The 18,162-nt window shown below is 43.6% G+C and overlaps 1 protein-coding gene across 14 annotated transcripts in view; it reads right to left on the bottom strand.

Annotated features, from left to right (window-relative positions):
• GREB1L (GREB1 like retinoic acid receptor coactivator) overlaps positions 1-18,162 on the bottom strand; it is a 270,059-nt gene that overhangs the window by 14,043 nt on the left and 237,854 nt on the right. For all 14 annotated transcript variants that reach the window (XM_053243286.1, XM_053243284.1, XM_053243292.1 and 11 more), the window contains 4 exons: positions 10,752-10,956; positions 8,352-8,517; positions 6,409-6,636; positions 5,823-5,964 (listed from right to left, as the gene is read on the bottom strand). In XM_053243286.1, coding sequence (XP_053099261.1) covers positions 5,823-5,964; positions 6,409-6,636; positions 8,352-8,517; positions 10,752-10,956 — 741 coding nt within the window. The remainder of the gene's footprint in view (positions 1-5,822; positions 5,965-6,408; positions 6,637-8,351; positions 8,518-10,751; positions 10,957-18,162) is intronic.

The raw sequence follows: 18,162 nt of genomic DNA, 5'->3' as shown, positions 1-18,162 counted from the left end.
ATATACCGAAATAGCCAGTGAATGGGATGGAGAGTCTTGATCTCCCTGATCCTTGCTTATTGTTCTAGATTTTTTAGACTTTTGAGATCTTTTACATCTATATTTTTTCTTGGATTTTTTTGTCAGAGCGCTCTGATGAGGATGAGGTAGAGGAAGATGTGGAGTCTATCTCTATCCCTCTTTTTAGAATATTTTGTGTGCTGGCACTGTTGCAGTGACTTGTCAAGCATATTTTGAAACCAACCAGTTTGCACGCATTTCAGAAGGTAAAACTGAAATGGGGACTGGAGGAGGTGGCTGGTTGGAGGGTGTGGGGGAGAGGGGGCGCAAAGGCCCTGGTCTCACTGGTTCCTGTGCTACAGCTGGCAGTTAATCTAGTGTACCCTAATGTGAGGCTGTCCTGGAAAGAGCAGGCTGCACTGGCTGCAAAGGCCCTGTATGTCTTCATCATCCCCATGGCTTGTGGGGCTGGACAGTACCAATGGTTGTTGCAGAGTAGGGAGTGGCCCGCTCAGCGTGCTCCCATTCTGCCCATCTGGGTTCTCCAGTGGTTGTGAGGGAATGTCCCTTGTGGTACCTGCAGGTGCGGGCTGAGGATTAGTAGGCCCGGCTAGAGAAGGAGTCCATTCTCTGTGTGGCCACTTGGGAAGGCTGTGCAGGAGGAGCTGCTGTTCCTGCTGGGACTTCCATGCTGTTGGAAGGCCCCACTGGATCAGAGGTGGGATCCGCCGGCAGACTACGAACTCCCGGTGTCGGGGACAGCTGCACTTTCAAATCCTGGTCCCTGTCATAAATCTGTTAGCTCGGCTCACCCAACAGAATTTACAACCCCCTTCAGCACTCCCCCTGTGAGTTAACAGAAAGCAGCAGCGAAGCTACATGAAGGAAAATAAAAGGCTCACAAAGAAAATAGTAAATGAATTAAGTCCCCCTGAACTGAACTAGGTACCCCCCTCTAACAATAACTGAGTAATAACTGAAAAGAAAACACAGAGCGAAGAATGAAAGAGCGAAGGACACCAGAAACAAGGAATTAACGGAACAAAGCAGGAAAGCATAAACAAGGGAATTCGGAAAAGTTAGGGATTCAGAATAGCACACGGATTGCGGTCAGCAACGTTGCTAACAGCATTGGAGCAATTGACAGACTGCTAAATATATATGGTTCAAGAGAACCAACAGCCAATCAGGCTTCCCTAAATCAGCACTTCTGCTTCCTCTCTTGTTATCTCCTGCGCCTGTGTGACTCCCACTGAGCTTGCCTCTTGAGACGTCTTCTCAAGACAGGTGAAATCCCAGGCTCCTCCTCATCAGAAATCATGTCTGGCAGCTGTTCCGAATCCTCAGCTCCAGAGTCTGGTCTCCCTGCCAAATCCTGTTGCTGTGCCTCTGAGCCCTCACTAGCAGGCGAATCCTCCTGCTCTGACTCTTCTGAGTCAGAAGTCTGAGCCATGACAATCCCCAAAGAGCATTCAAGAGGGTCGGAGCCTTCTCCTCCTCACCCTCCCTACATCAGCATCAATGAGGTCCTCTAGGTCTCCAGTGTGCCTGCAGCCTGAGATCAGGCAAACACTGCCTTTCTGGAGGGAGGAAAAGGCTGATGGTTCTTCTTGCCTTTTGGCACAAGAATAAGCCTTAATTTGGAAGTTTGCTCCATCCGGGAGGGTAAAGGGAGGGAAAGACAGAAATGAGGAAAGAGAAGGAAGGTGGGTATTTTGGTGTGTTATTATTATTTTTTTTTTTAAGAACTAGAAGGTGTAGAAGAAAACAAATGCTGGCTAAAGAAACATAGAGGAGTTAAGTAAGCAGTAAACGGGGGGGGGGGAACAGTAACTAAATAGAAAAAATGTAAAGCAGAGATAGGCTTGGCTGGAAGCTAGAGAGCTAGAGAGTAGTTCTGGAACAAAAATGCAGGATGGGAAGTAATGGGGAGGGGTTACCCTTCCCGGGCTTAGAAAGCCTTTGGTTAATTAACACAAACCCTGCCCTATGGTGCACATGGGAAGGATAACCCACATGAGATAGCCTCATCCAGCAGCTGAGCATAGTATTGTTGTTTCAACCCCAGCACAGCATTCCGTTAGTGGCTGTTGCTATCCAGCTCGTATTTATTTTTAAAATGTGAGCCCTGTGGAGTTCAGGAAACCAACTTCTTCTTATTATTATTGTTCTATGTAAACTGCTTTGAGAATTTGTTTGTTGAAAAGCAGTAAAATAATAGCAACAAGTCAGCAAGCAAACATGAGTGTCTACAGCACTTTTTCAGCGGATGGGGGGAGGCTGCAATCCTATAGCCCACTTACCTGGGAGTAAGCCCCATTGTATTCAATGGGACAGGTTCATTCTGGGAGGAAGAGCAAATGCCCCCTCTTGCCTAACCCCCCAGATGCCCAAGTAAGTAAATTAGTATCAGAAGTCTGGATCTCTCCTCACATTGTACTTCATATAGGTACCTTAGAAGCAAGCACTAGGAAAACAGCACCCAGGGCATCTGCAGAATATATCACATTGGTATGGGTCTGTTTGAGATCTAGTTAGGAGTCCAACAACTGGTAGCTGCAGGAGGACCATCAAGACAGTCGTTGGGACAAGGGTGAGTATGGCCATGTGAGGCCAGGTAAGAAAGAGTCAGTACTGGAGAGGCTCAAGCAGAGTTCTCAGCATTTCCTGCAATCCTGCTGCAGACAGGACATATTGTGTTGTACAGGTGGGGTATGTACGAATGCCATACAGGTGGTGAGGCTCTGAGAAGATTGTACAGTTGCACATTACAGGGTGCTCAGCAAGTAGATAAGGGGCCTTGAAAGGCAAACAAGAGTGCACCTGAGGTAATGGCTCTGGAATGGGAGGGTCCATTCCATGCCCACAAGCAGATGGGGTTGCCGTACGAGCTTAAATGATACAAATTATTCTCTTCTCATTCCTTCCTAACACACCCTCCCCCCCCCCCTTTTTCTTTCTTTCTTTTTTTTTTTTTTGAGTAGATTGTAAGCCTCTGGCTCAGGATCTGTCTGGTTTTTTTTTTTAAAAAAAATCATTGTTCAGTACCTGGCAGCTAAAGCCATTTTGTAAATAGCAAACAAATATATAAACCATAAAGGAGAGGCCCAATTATACCTAGAGATTTGCTAGACTTAATGTCATCACTGATTAACAATGAAAGTAAAACAAACTTGGCTTGTGACATTTCATTCTTGAACTAAGCCCAAGACCTGACAAGTGAAATCAAACAGAAGGGTGCAGGAGTAAATGGACCACAACACACTATAAAGGAAGCTAACCACACACACACACACACACACACACACACACACACACACACACCCCTTTTCAGTACCATTAATGAATACACATTAAGTAGACAGCCACCTAATGGCACAGCAGGGAAATGACTTGATTATCAAGCCAGAGGTTGCCAGTTTGAATCCCTGCTGGTATGTTTCCCAGACTATGGGAAACACCTATGTTGGGCAGCAGCAATATAGGATGATGCTGAAAGGCATTATCTCATACTGTGAGGGAGAAGGCAATGGTAAACCCCTCCTGTATTCTAACAAAGACAACCACAGGGCTCTGTGGTCGAAAGGAGTCAAAACCAATAGGGATGCGCACAAAACCGGTTTGGTTCGAATTCGAACACGGTTCGAACCAGGAGGGGGAGGTTCGGTTTTGGTTTTGCTCAACCCCCCCACCGGTTCAGTTCGATTTCGAACCGTTTCTAACCGGTTCAAACTTCCAAAAGTCGGTGGGGTGGTAGCTGGCACCCATGAGAACCTACCACCCAAACCCCAAAGCAATCGGACACTTGTACAATTTTTTTTAATGAATTTTTGAATTTTATTTTAATTTTTTTCTTATAGGGTATATCTTTTTTTCTTTTTCTTATAATGGGACTCGAACCAGCCCATTATTCCCTATTGTGGAGCACCCATGGGTACCAACAAACACCCAAACCCCGAAGCAATCAGACACTCCTATGATTTTTTTATGAATATTTGAACTATTTTAAATTATTTTTCTCATAGGGTATAATGGGACCCGAACCAGCACATTATCCTCTATTGTGGAGCACCTAGGGGCACAAAACCCCAATCGGACACAACTCTGATTATTGGTGAATTTTAAAGTATTTTTGAATTCCTCATAGGGAATAATGAGGACTGCAGCAAATGTCTAGCTTCACTTTGAGGGCAAAGGGGTGGCCTAGAGCAGAGTGTTGTGGATGGTAGTTCCCAAGGGAGACAAGGAAGCTACCAGAATTATTTGAAAGAAATTGGGCAAAGGGCTGTTAGCAAATGAGAGTGGATTCATGGTTTGTCATTGAAAATCTCATTTGCTACCAAAGAATCTACACTCAGAACACCTCAGAAACAACAAAACCCAGTACCCCATGGGTTAGCAACCCATGGGGTGGTTGGCACCCTCTGTGCACTACACCACCGCTCATTCTGGGCCACCCCAGCACCCACCCCCCAAGTGCAGTTATGGGGTTGCTGAAACCTCCATTCTTCCCTATGGAGAAAAACCTTAAAGACACTTGGGAGGTGCTGGGGTGGCCAAGAGTGAGTGGTGGTGTAGTGGCCTTTTGCTCAATTCCTTTCAAATAATTCTGATAGCTTCCTTGTCCCCCGTGGGCACTACCACCCACCACACTCTGCTCTAGGCCACCCCTTTGTGCCCAATGTGAAGATATACATTTGCTGCAATCTTCATTATTCCATATGAGGAATTCAAAAATACTTTTAAAATTCACCAATAATCAGAGGAGTGTACGATTGCCTTGGGGGTTTGTGGGTGGTAGGCACTCCTGGGTGCCTAACACACACCCCACTTATGTGCCCCTAGGTGCTCCACAATAGGGGATAATGGGCTGGTCCGTGTCCCATTATACCCTATGAGAAAAATAATTAAAAATAGTTCAAATATTCATTAAAAATTGTAGGAGTGTCTGATTGCTTCGGGGTTTGGGTGGTTTTTGGCACCCATGGGTGCTCCACCATAGGGAATAATGGGATGGTTCAAGTCCCATTATACCCTATGAGGAAAAAAATAAAAATAAATTTCAAAAATTCATTAAAAATTGTACGAGTGTTCAATTGCTTTGAGGTTTGGATGGTAGGTACCCATGGGTGCCAGCTACCACCCCACCCTCTCTTGGAGGTCCAAACCGGTTTGAATCGAACCACCTCCCAGTTTGGTTCGAATTTGAACCTGCAGCTTGAACCTGATGGCTGGTTTGGTTCGAATTCGAACCATCAAATTGACCCGGTTAGAATTTGAACCAGTTCGAGTTTGAGCCGGTTTGCACATCCCTAGAAACCAACTTGACAGCACACTTTACTTTACATAACTAAAGAATCAGTGCATGGGAGGCTTTAAACATGTATTCCAAATCATGCCAGGATGCCAAGATAAAAGTCCCATGAATCATCTTCTCAGTTATAAGGCGCATGTGTGTGTGTGTGTGTCCATGCATGCATGCACACATATGTGTGCACGTACATGCACACCATTATCATCTGCCAAGAGCTAATAAGAAGAAATGGCAACAGGAAGCTCAAATGTACATGCAGATCTGGACTGCATTTGCAAATATCAGTACTTCGGCAAAAACAAGAGTTTACTGGCATACAAATCAACACCACTTATGTTAAACTGTGAATAGAACTCGGGTTGACTCATCCTTTTCAAATCTTGTTTCCCCTTCATCAGAGACAACATAAGGTGAATGCAGAGAAATCCAAACATTTTCCTTTGAATGAAACACAAAAAGTAATGGTTGTAGAAGCTTCATTTTCTTTTGGTCCAACAGTGACACTCACCATGATTTTAGGCTTAATAGCAAAGTCCTTCTGCCCTCCGACCTGGATGTGTTTCTTCATGAGACTGAAGTTGTTGAAGCAACAGATAAGCAGTCCACTGCTGTTTGTTCTCAGGTTAAAATCTACATCTTCACAGAAATACCTAAAGAATTAAAAACGGATATATCCAAGTCAAATGCTTGTTTAAGGGAACAATCCTTAGTTCATATTTGGGAGCAGGGGCTGAGTAGAAAGAAAGAAGTTCATATTATGCCTCTTGACTGCTTACAATAAATTACATTGAGAAAATATGTAACCCCCTTCAAAATTCCAGAAACCGGGAAGCAGAAAGTTTTGTTGGCAGGTACATCTGAGGGTTTAATTACAAGGCAGTAATTACAGTAATTTATATTAACTCATAGTTCAAACAACCAACTTGGCCATGGAAGATCATTAAAATCAGAACTCTTTCTACTGATTTTCATTGTGGTGATTCTCTAGTTGCCGGTAAGTGTCATCCCTATTTTTAAACAAGAATAGTTTACGTTTTTTAATTCAAACTCATGCCAGTAGCATATCTGGCAGCAACTGGAGTGCATGTTCTTACCTGTTCAGATCATATTGCACATTTTGGGTGAGGTCTATGTTGAGCAGTATGAAGTCATGTATGTGGCACCTGGAGAAGGGCGCTTTGGGTATCCTAGAATTCAGCTTGCTGTTCCATTTTTGAATGCCCAGTATTGCATAATGGACCATTTTTGGTGTGGCTTCAATATGCTGCAGAACACTCTTCAGAGACACATTTTTACTGGTCGTTCCTTGATCCATGGACTGACTATGGAAAGTAAAAGGTTTTATTATACTATTTTCACCACTGTACTCAGATGCAAAAGGGCCAAGTTATAGTAAGAACATAAGAAAAAGTCCAGCTGGATCAGGCCAAAGGCCCATCTAGCCCTGAATCCTGCTTCATTCAGTGGCCAACCAAGTGCATCTGGGAAGTCAGATGGGAAAGAGGGCAATGCCCCCTCCTGTTGTTATCCTCTAGCACCTGGTGTTCAGGGGCAAGCCCCCTCTGAACCTCATGGAAACAGTGATAGTGGATGAAATATTGAACTTGAATCAGGAAGACCTGGATTCAAATTGTCACTCAGTTCTGAAGCTCACTGGGCAGGTCACTCTCTCTTAACCTAAACTATCCTATAGGATTATTGTGAAGCTAGCATGGGGGGGAAATGCATGTATACTGTCCTGAGTTCCTTGATGCAAAGTCTGACATTAATGTGACAAATAAACCAACTATTTTGCCCAGAAGCATCTGCTGGCCACTGTTGGAAACAGGATGCTGGATGGGATGGTCTTATGTAGAAAGCAGGTCCGTACACAGTAGAGGAAACTGCTATGTCAATGGCACTGGCAATAGGATTTTGTCTGTGTATAAAGGACGGGATTAGAGAACTGGGAAATCCTTCCCATTTAGATATCCTATATTGTCAACTCCCAGCTGCCTATCTTGTGAGAACCACAAGATGTCGGTGAAGAGCCTAGGAACTCAGGAAGTTTCTTGGTGCTGCAGTTGGCAGGTGCTACAACTTGAGTTGCAAGATTCATCAGCTCCAAGGTCAAAGATCCCATAAAACGGAGGAGGCCAGAGACTGACCTTGTCCCACAACCAAAACTGGTATACTACCACAAAGCAAATTATAATTTACTGATGGTTATCCCATCCTTCCTTGAAGGAGCTCAGAGCAGTGCTCATGTCCTTTACCTCCTGTTATCCTCACAACCACCTAGGGTGAGATAGTGACTGGCCCAAGGTCACTCAAAGAGCATCATGTCTGAGTGACCATTTGGACAAGTCCTCATGATCCTAGTCAAACACTCTAGCCCCAATCCACAATGGGCTGAGTTCAGATGTAACCCTAAAACATTTTACAACTACAGTTTAGCTTTATTAGCATAAGCTTACACCCACTTCCTTACCTTCATATGCAAGGAGAGGAAATGTGCTGCTTCCTCTCCTGTTTAAAACAAACCAAGATTTATTGCTGAATGTGAACCTGCCAAATTCTGGTTTGGGCTAACAACAGTTTGTTAAACTGCCTGGATATTGAACCAAGGTAATAAAGAATAAGAGCTCTTCTGCTATGCCACTGAATCTGCATCAAATCCACTAAGGGACATGAAACTATTATTGTTGTTGTTGTTGTTGTTTCGTTTTCTATACTGCCCTTCCAAAAATGGCTCAGGGCAGTTTACACAGAGAAATAACAAATAAATAAGATGGCTCTATGCTATAAATCACAAATACTCTGTCTTTAAATAGCAAAGATAATATTTGAAGTTTTGTAATTGAACAGTACTGAATACATCCGAGATTAGCATAGCTTTCCTTTTTCTTTTTTTTAAACCGCTGATCATTATCAAATACTGGGTACCTATCAAAAATGCATAATAGTGTAACAAATATATTTGTCAAAACACATTCTTATATTGATTCAATTTACTGTTCTTGATCTATGTGTGCTAATTATGGCACACTTGAGTTACCTGGACTGTTCTTCGACACCATGACTATTCCATAAGACACAAGAATCATCCATGACAACAATGAATGGCCAGACACACTGCCGTTTGACTCCTAATTCCTCCAAACGGTTTCTCTCCAGTTCCAAGTTATGGTAAGAAAGCTCCTTAATAAGAAACCTGGCTGCACCTGAAAACACACAGCACAGAGCTTTCTTTTTGAAGAGAATAAGGCTTGATCTCCTTTAAGTCCTCTTTATTTAACACAGAATAATTGTGCGTTTATTGTATGACCATGTGAACATTTTTTTTTTAATCTCTAAGAGACAGGAATCAAGTGGAGGTGTGTTATATGAAACAGTCCAAAAAATGATGAATTCCAAAGCCAGTACCAATTGACAGATTGCCCAATGAGCGTTGACTGCAGATTCTTGAATCCACCCAAGAAGACCCAATACAATTAAAATCCTTTTAAGGAAGTTATACAGTGTTATTATTTTAACTTTCAAAAGAATAGTTAATTCACATCTTCAGAACGACAAAGGGTCTACTAGGAACATGTCTAAGGTAAGCCACATGGTAGCTCAGAAAGGTTAATCTACTTGATTTCTGCAAGAACATGCAGCTTCAAGCCATTCAAGAGCTTGAATGGACTGTGGGTGGGTTTGTTGGTTTTTTAAAAATTAATTTCTACTTGTGAGCTAAGGTCAACTGTTTTGTTCTATTAAGGCTTTGGTAATTTGTAATTTTGTTTGGCTCTGAGAAATTAAGATAGTTATGAGGCTTGCAAGCAAGATGAAAGTTATACAAGTTCAAGATGGTTTTCATGATAAATGATCACATAAGTGTAATTACAGTGATTACAGCCCAAGTGATAAGTGATTACAGCCAAAGATGGGAACTTACAAGAGGTTCACAACCTAAAGTCAAATTACAGCCACACAGTTGGCATTTGGAGGGCAAGTCCCCATTCCGGGTCAGCAGTAGTAAGGCACAGGCGATCTTTGTTCAAGCCACCCCCTAACCTTGTGGCACCCCGCTTGTGGCGCTCCCCCCACCAGCATCTCCCCTTCTCTTTCTTCCTTTGCACAGGGCACCCCTTTCCCACCGATGCGCATGGTGGCGGCAGCAGAGGTGGCTGAACGGCAGGCTGCTCCCTTAGGGAGGCTGCCATCAATGCGTGCACACAGTGGGAAGAAAAGCGGCACTGCGCATAGCGGGGAGAAAAGGGTCACTGGGGGGCTGCCACCAGGTGCCCATCACGACGTGTGGTGGCCCCAACAGCAACTGCGAATGGGGTCTTGGAACCTGTGTGTACAGTTACAGATCCACTCCTGTGGGTCAGTCAAAACTCAGACATTGTCGAATAAGAGTTTATTTAAACAGCATTTTGATCTCTGAAATATTCAGTAAAGCTAACCATAATGGCCTGGCCCCAGACTTGCACTTATGCAATGGTGTGAGTACCAAGAAATCTTTCCCACCCCCTTGTCCGCACTGCAGCCACCTAAGCCTACCAAATATCTGCTCGAGAGGACTCCTAGGAATAACATGGGATGTGCAGGAATCCCTGGAAACCAGGAGCATGGGATGTTCCAGGAATCCCTGGAACCTCCCCCTAAGTAGTAAGCTGCTTGCAGGAGGTGCTTGTGGCTGGTTTCTGGGGGTTCCCTGCACACCCTGCAGCCCCCTGCACCACATAACACACAATTTCTGAAGGTCCCTGACCCTTATAAGTGGCTTTGAAGGGGCTTAAGAAGCATAAGTCCCAAGTGTACATCTGCATCCAACCCTATGAATGTGGTCAAAATGGGAGGTTCTAGGGCGAATCTAGAATTCCAGGTTTTATTTTCAGATTCTTGTAAATCTAAGAAGCAACACTGTGCACAATTTCACCTAATAAGAATGCCAACTGATTAAAGACTTTTAACTGATTAATTGAATGCCTTTTAACTGATTAATTAATTAACTGATTAATTAAATGTAAATAAATTTGCATATTTCCAAAGGCTCATGGAAACTAAAACCATTTTTAGTTACTTAAGTGGAAGATAGCTTTTGATTATTAAATTGAAAGTTAGCGTTCACAAAGGTATTTTTAATGCATTTAGTGTTTTCTTTTTCATTCCTTAACACAGCAGAAAATAATTTAACATGGGTATGCCCTCCGTTCTGAAATCTCAGCAATAAAATTTAGCCTACACTGATTAACTAACTAAAAGTTTAGTGAATGAAGATTTATTTCAGAACACAAACAGACATTGATAATCTTGGTATGAGTCCACACAATCACACAAGTATCAGTTACAGACTTTAAACCTAGATTCAAATGAACCAGGCCTGTGTAGGTGCTAAGCTATGTCTACCTGTGAGACACCTTGAAACAAAAGGAACATGCCTGCATTCTGGTTTTGCCTTACTTACCAACGCCAGCATTGTTGAACATGCCGGGCAAAACCAGCATGATATGATTGGGCCAATACTTGCGGTAAAGTGGCATTTCATATTCTTTGACCACAAGGAGATGGAGGTGGTTGATGCCTTCCATAGCATGATAGAGGTTTAAGAGACCATGTTCATGGCGCCCACTTGAAGGAGTGAAAATAGGACTTTTTACCGCATTTAAATTCTGTTGGAAGAAAAAGCCAGAAGAATAGTTTATATGTCTCATATATGCATGTACATATGGTCTTACATACCCACGTGTATACACACACACACACACACACACACACACACACACACACACACACTTCAACCTCTCTGTTTCTGATACAAAACACTCTTCTTTCCTGTAGGGGACACACCTACACAACAGGCTGAACATGACAAGGTTTGTGCCAAGTGGAAGGCAATAAGGGCTTCTCACAGTTCTAACCTGCCATCTTTCTTCCATAGATCCCATAGGGAAAATGTACAGGACAACTGAGGAACAGAAGGCTGCTGAGATTGAATAATATTTGTTCCCTTCCCCCTACACCGTTATTTGGGGAAGCAGGCAGTTTTGCTCCCACGTCAACTATGTTCCCAAAATTGCAGCCATAAAAGCGTCTCTTGTGAATACTGAAGAGAGCCATGTGAGTAAGTGAAGGGCCTTCAATCAGTGGCACTCAAGGGGGGAATAACAGCCTGACATACTTAGGAGAACTTCGCTAGCATTAAAAACAAAAAATAGCTGCAAATTACTTCTGACTATTCTGTCAAAAATCCTAGCTGCAAGAAATACTTCTAACAGTAGCTGTTGCAGTTCCACACACAGGGATTTTCAACCCATACAGGTGAAGTGACCTTTTAACCACACATATGCATCTGATGTGCAATGAAGTACAACTTGGCAAGATTATCTAGATTACTAAATTACCCCACTCTGGGCTAGCTTGATCATCTGAATGAGCTCATAGGCTTGCACAGACCCAGCCTTCACATTTAAGAAGTCGAGACACTCTATTTATTAAGTGAAGGCTACATTTTTCAAGCATCTATCCATGTTCTGGGTTACTACTGTAACTGATTGGTTGACTGATTGATTGATTGGTTGACTGATTGATTGATTGATTGATTAAGTGCCATCAAGTCGGTGTCGACTCTTAGCAACTACATAGATTGATTCTCTCTAGGATGATTTGTCTTCAACTTGGCCTTTAAGGTCTCTTAGTGATGCATTCATTGCTGTCGTAATCAAATCCATCCACCTTGCTGCTGGTCATCTTCTTCTTCTCTTTCCTTCAACTTTTCCCAGCATTATGGACTTCTCAAGGGAGCTGAATCTTCGCATAATGTGTCCCAAGTATGATAGTTTGAGCCTGGTCATTTGTGCCTCAAGTGAAAATTCTGGATTGATTTGTTCTATGATCCATTGGTTTGTTTTCCTGGCTGTCAAATGATATCCTCAAAAGTCTTCTCCAGCACCAAAGTTCAAAAGCGCCAATGCTTTTTCTGTCTTGCTTCTTCAAAGTCCAGCTTTCACATTCATAGAGAGTCACGGGGAAAACTATTGTCCGAATGATTTTAATCTTTGTAGGTGTAGACACGTCACAGCACCTAAATATCCTTTACAAGGCCTTCATTGCAACCCTACCAAGTGCGAGTCTAAAAGGCAGAAGCTATCCACCACTTCAGTGTCTTCATTGTCAATTCTGAGGCTGGTTGCTGTACCCATTGTCATTAGTTTAGTCTTCTTTACATGTAGTTGTAGTCCCACTTTTTCACTGTGCTCCTTGACTTTCATTACTAGAGCTTGCAGATCATCCACATTCTCAGCTATCAGAGTGGTGTCATCAGCGTAGCACAGGTTATTGATGTTTCCTCCTCCAGTTTTAAAACCACACTCATCTTCTTCCAATCCAGCTTCTCTCAGTATATGTTCAGCATAAAATGTACATAAAATGTATATGTTCAGCATAAAACGTACTTATTTGGCCTGGCCTTCCAGAGTTTTAAATGATTAATTGTTTTAAACTGTTTTAAATTGTTGCCCTGATTTTCAGGGCTTTTAGCTGTTTTATTGGTTTTATTGTGTTTTAATAGTTTGATTTTAATTGTTAATTTGTTTTTAATTGTTTTTATCATTTTGTGAACCGCCCTGAGTCGTATTGGAAGGGCGGTATATAAATCTAATAAATAAATAAATAAATACATTTTAAAAATGGAATAAAGAAGGAGAAAGTAGATACCCTTGTCTTGCTCCTTTGCAGATCTGGAACCAGTCTGTTTCACCATGATGTTCCATCTGGACTGTGGCTTCCTGTCCTGTCTATAGGTTTCTCATGAGAACAATGAGGTGTTCTGGGATGCCCATTTTCCTAAGGATATTCCACAACTTGACATGGTCAACACAATTGAAGGCTTTTATTGACTTATTTCTTATTGACTTATGTGAAGGCACATATTGACTTATTTCTGGTGTTCTTTGGCTCTCTCAATTATCCAGTGTGCATCAGCAATGAGGTCTCTTGTTTCTTGGCCTTTTCTGAAACCAGCTTGAACATCCGGCATTTCCCTTTCCATGTAGGGCTCTAATCTGCGTTGGATGATCCTGATCATTATTTTGCTAGCATGTGAAATTAAGGATATTGTGCGATGGTTTGTGCAATCTGTTAAGTCTCCTTTTTTGGTATGGGTATGTAGACTGACCTCTTCCAATCTGTTGGCCACTGTGTCGTTCTCCTAATTTGCTGGCATAGTTTGTTTAGAGCCTTGACTGATTCTTCTTGTGTTGCCGGCCACATTTCTTTAGCTATTCCATCAATTCTTGTAGCCCTCCGACTTGGTAATGACCGGAGTGCTGATCTAACTGTACTAGAGGTTCTTGCAAGTAGAGAATATCTTCTAGAGTATTTTGGATGCTGACGTCCCTGCTGTACAGATTTTCAGTATACTCCTTCCATCTCTGTTTGATCTTCTCTGAATCAGTTACTATCTGTCCTTTGGCATCCCTTAACACACCAGTTTTAGGTTGGAACCTCCTACTGAGTTCAGAGACCTTTTGGAAAACTTGCCTTGTTTTTCTGTGTCTATTTCCATCCTCAAGTTCTTTACAAAGGTCATTGTAGTACTGCTCCTTGCCTCTTCTAATAGCTTTCTGAAATTCCCTATTAAGTCCCATCCTGAGGTCTTTATCTTTCTTGACTTTGGCTTCTCTCCTCTTCTCGGCAATTTCCACTGTCTGTTCTGACATCCATTTTGCAATTGAGCCCTTCCCTAAATCCTGGTGGGTACCTGGGAAAGAGCCTGCTTATGCCTTCCAGGGAGACTCACCTGGTGCCTTCTTTCTTATGTTTCAGGCACCAAGTCAATACTTCATTTTATTCAGCTGGACATTTTAGTGGATTTTATGGCAGTGCACAGAAAGTTTTTATTGGAGCTGACCTGAAACTCTCTTTTCTCCACCAAATTTTCAGGATAGCAAAAATGGGGTCACAATTTTGGCAATTTTCCATGGGGCTGTGAGAAATTCAGAGACATTTCTGAGCCCACTAGCAATCACCACTTTTCCCCAGGAGCCCCCTTGGAATAGCACTACTTTGACTTGTGCTGATCTAAACAGGCTCTATTCTCAGGCAGAAGAAATTGGGGGATGTACAAATGTCCCCTCCTTTCAGACTTTTCTAGTCATCTGGGTACATGAGCAAATCCCACCTTGCTGGGTAGCTTGAAATATTTTCAGTCTTAAGTGGACACTTTGAGTCCTTGTTTTGAAGGAGAAAAGTAAAATTGTCCAGTTTTCAACTGTTGTTTTTTAGTAATTGGTTGTGTTTAACTATACATGTACCATATTTCTAATCTCCAGCTCATTGGAAACTGCTTCCAAAATGTTGATACATCTCAGTCAGTGGCTCGAAAAGGATCATGTACCCAAACACCCAAATCATGGTTTGGATTTTTTTGAAGACTGGAAACAGAAGGCTTGGTCACTCCTCCTCCCTATCCTTTCTGCCCTCTCATGTAAGGATTTGCTCTTTTTTTCCTGGTTTGCATAACTTTAGTGTGCTGTGCTGCCTAAATAAGGTAACCCTATCAGAAATGTTTACAGGAACGGATAGTAGATTGACACGTTTTGTACACCATTGAAGGGACACAAGGATTGGTGGAGGGATTGTTAAGAGCATCGGCACATTGTCCACATTTGGACAAAATACAGACAGAAACCAAAGTTGAAGATGCCAGAGATGTAGCTTGGTGACGTGCACAGTGGAGCAGCATGACACCATCAGGCCCAGTAGTTTCTGAATTTCGTGGGCTTTTTGCCTGGGTTGCATCATGAAGGAAGTTACTAGTGCTTTGATGCAGAGGAAGTGTTCCTTGGGTAAAAATGAACGCAGCATCCATGCATCGAGGACTGCTCCAAAGTAGTCTATATGCACTTGACAGGCTGTAGTATGGACTTTGACCAGTTGACCTGAATGCCCAGATCCTCGAGTAAACTCAGGACTGTCAAGACTTGCAAAGCTAACTCATTTTTTTTCTTCCTGCCAGTTGTCAAGGTACGGAAAAATGGTTAGCCCCTGCGCCTGAAGGTTAGCCACGATGACGGCCATGCATTTTGTAAATACACAGGGTGCAATTGCCAGTCCAAATGGCAGGACATTGTACTGGTAGACGTGACCTACCATAAACCTTAGAAACTGTCTGTGGTTGAGTTGGATTCCGATGTGGAAGTATGCATCTTGGAGATACAACATTGCGAACCATTCCTCCCTGTGGAGAAGAGGAAATATGCTCTGCAATATCACCATGCAAAACTTGCGCATGTCCACATGATGGTTCAGCCACCGTAGGCCCATGAATGGCCTTAGTCCCCCGTCTTTTGGGGACCTGGAAGTAGTGGGAGTAAAAATTCCACCACTGATCTGTCCACCGAACAGGCGATATCGTCCTGTTGTCCAAGACAGTCTGAACTTCTTCCCTCAGTAATGGGGATGCAGGCGTGTATTTGATAATGGTAGGGTCTCAAACTCTATGGCATAGCCCGTTTTGACTATGCGAAGGACCCAAACAGTCTGATGTTATGAAGGCATTACTTGCCAGCCTGATGTTGGAGGTGGTTAAGATGGTAGGTTGGAGGGAGGTCGATGGTAGTGAATCTTGGGCGAAGTGATTTGGTGGACTGACCTTGTGATCAAAGATGCTGTTTGTTAGAATCAGTGGGTTTAGGGTGTTGGCCCAGCAAGGCTCTAGACTTTTGGTTGAAAGGCTTCCTTCCAAAATGTTGGTAAGGCTTGCAGAAATCTCTCTTGTCCGTCTGCTTATAAAGGTACTGTCATCACCCATATTGGAGGTATTTGGAAGTGTATAGGTGTCGAAAATGTTTTTGCCATGGATTTTGATTTCTTGATGGACTCCATAGTGGAGTCTGTCATCCCACAGAAAAGACCTTTCCCATCAAAGGGCAAATTTTCCACTCTGTCTTTCATGTTGGGCTGCAGCACAGTGGAGTGCAGCCAGGCGTGCCTCCTCAAAGTAACAGCACCTGCCATGGTGCAGGACTCTGTCTCTGCCAAGTGTTTGGCATTGGATAACTGTTGTTGAGTGAGGAGTGTCACTTTGGCATGGATATCATTAAATTTAGCTAGGAACTCTTCCGGTAAGAGGTCGGCTTGCTCTTGGAAAAGATCATCCCAGAGGGAATGGGTATATTTGGCAAAGCAGGCAGTATAATTAGCAATATTCACCAACAGGCACAAAGTGGAGTAAACCTTATGTCCTAAGACATCTAATTTGCACCCCTCTTTATCCCCCTGGGGTAGAGTGTCACTTCTCAGATTTGGAGGAGGATGTACAATCCACCACAACTGAATTGGGGGAGGGATGCTTCAGGAGGAAATCATCTTCCTCTTCTTGGATTCTATATAAATTCTCCAGGTGTTTGGAGGTCGGGGCAGATGTTTGTAGGGTCTACCAAGCAGATTTAGCAGCCTTGGAAATACAGTAACTGGTAGCATAGGAAGGTGTACTGGTTGGGTGGAAACTGTGGAACTGAAAAAATTGTAGACAGGGTCCACATCTTGAGTCTGCTTTTTTCAGTTATAATCTGAGTGTCAAAGCCATTTTAGAGATCTGGCGACGGTATGAAGGCATCTCTTCATTTGGGGAAGTGTTATTGGAGAGTACCACCTTGAGAGCTGGTTCATCAAGATGTTCGCATGAACTAGAGGTAGAAGTTGTAGACGAATAAGAGTCATAGTCCTCCATGAGTATCACGGTACGTGGTCTAGAAGGGACAGGGACCTTCTTCTTAGATACCTTCTGAGTGGTGGAGGAAGTTCTGTCAAGGACTACAGTTTGAGTTGGTTGACTCTTCTGAGGTCAAGGGCGAGGCTCCTCCACAGTCTGAGTGAAGATGCAAGAGAGTAAAATAGGACAGTTTGGTACTATGACATTGCGGCTCTCCTCACGATCTGTGAGAAGAGCCTCTAGGGGGTTAGCGGGGAGAGCGGGCTTAGCCTGCTCTTCCCGCACATAAGCAGGGCGGCAGCCCTGGGCGGCCGGATTGGTCGCCCACACAACTGCCAGCTCCGTTATGGAGCCGGCGGGGGGCTGAGAGAATCAGGGGCCATGCAGCCCCAGGAAGCTCCAGCATGCCCTGTGTGAGCGCAGGGCATGCTGGAGAAATCCCCGAGCTGGGAAGCTGCTTTTCAGCCTCCCGGTCGTGGCTACTCACGATTTTAAAAACTGGGTTTGCGGGAGCGCTTGCTCCGCAAACCCAATTTAAGGGGAGGGATAGTTTGGCGGGTTAACCACCTGGAGGCCACCGGGCCTGCGAGCCCGGTGGTTCTCACAGTCAGGCGAAATCAGGCTAGGCTCCCCTAGCCCAATTTCGCCTGATCGTGGGAATAGCCTCATACTCTAAAATTGGAGGGGTAACCCGCGTCAATATCAAAGTCACAGAAGGAGTGGCAACAGGGTGACCTGAGTTGATGTTGAGACCAATGTCACCGTCAGAGCAGGTAGATCTGGAGGAGGAGTGACTTGAGTAGCCATGGGATCCATCAATGTCGACAACTGACACTAAGCCTTCCAAAGTTTGTAGTCTTAATAGTTTGACAGAAGTCCAGGGGAACGTAGGTGCTCTTGCATGCATCTCCGCAACCTCCTTCATGCATCGAACCCTGTTTGGAAACATAATCTCTGGCAGCCTTCCAGGCATATGGACTAGAGAGCTGCAGTGTTGAAAGCTGACCTACCACAGAATGGGGGGCTGAAAGGCTGAAGAAGTAGAAACGCCCTGCGTCTTCCGTACAGAGAAGATCACGTCTTCCTCCTCTGTGTTGAGACCGTGGCTCAAAAAAGCCATAAAACATTGAGCTTGACGGCATACTTTTGCTAGACTGTAGCA

The sequence above is a fragment of the Hemicordylus capensis genome, chromosome 4 (genome assembly GCF_027244095.1).
Source record: "Hemicordylus capensis ecotype Gifberg chromosome 4, rHemCap1.1.pri, whole genome shotgun sequence".
Lineage (NCBI taxonomy): Eukaryota > Metazoa > Chordata > Lepidosauria > Squamata > Cordylidae > Hemicordylus > Hemicordylus capensis.
This window is presented reverse-complemented; position numbering and strand designations above follow the sequence as displayed.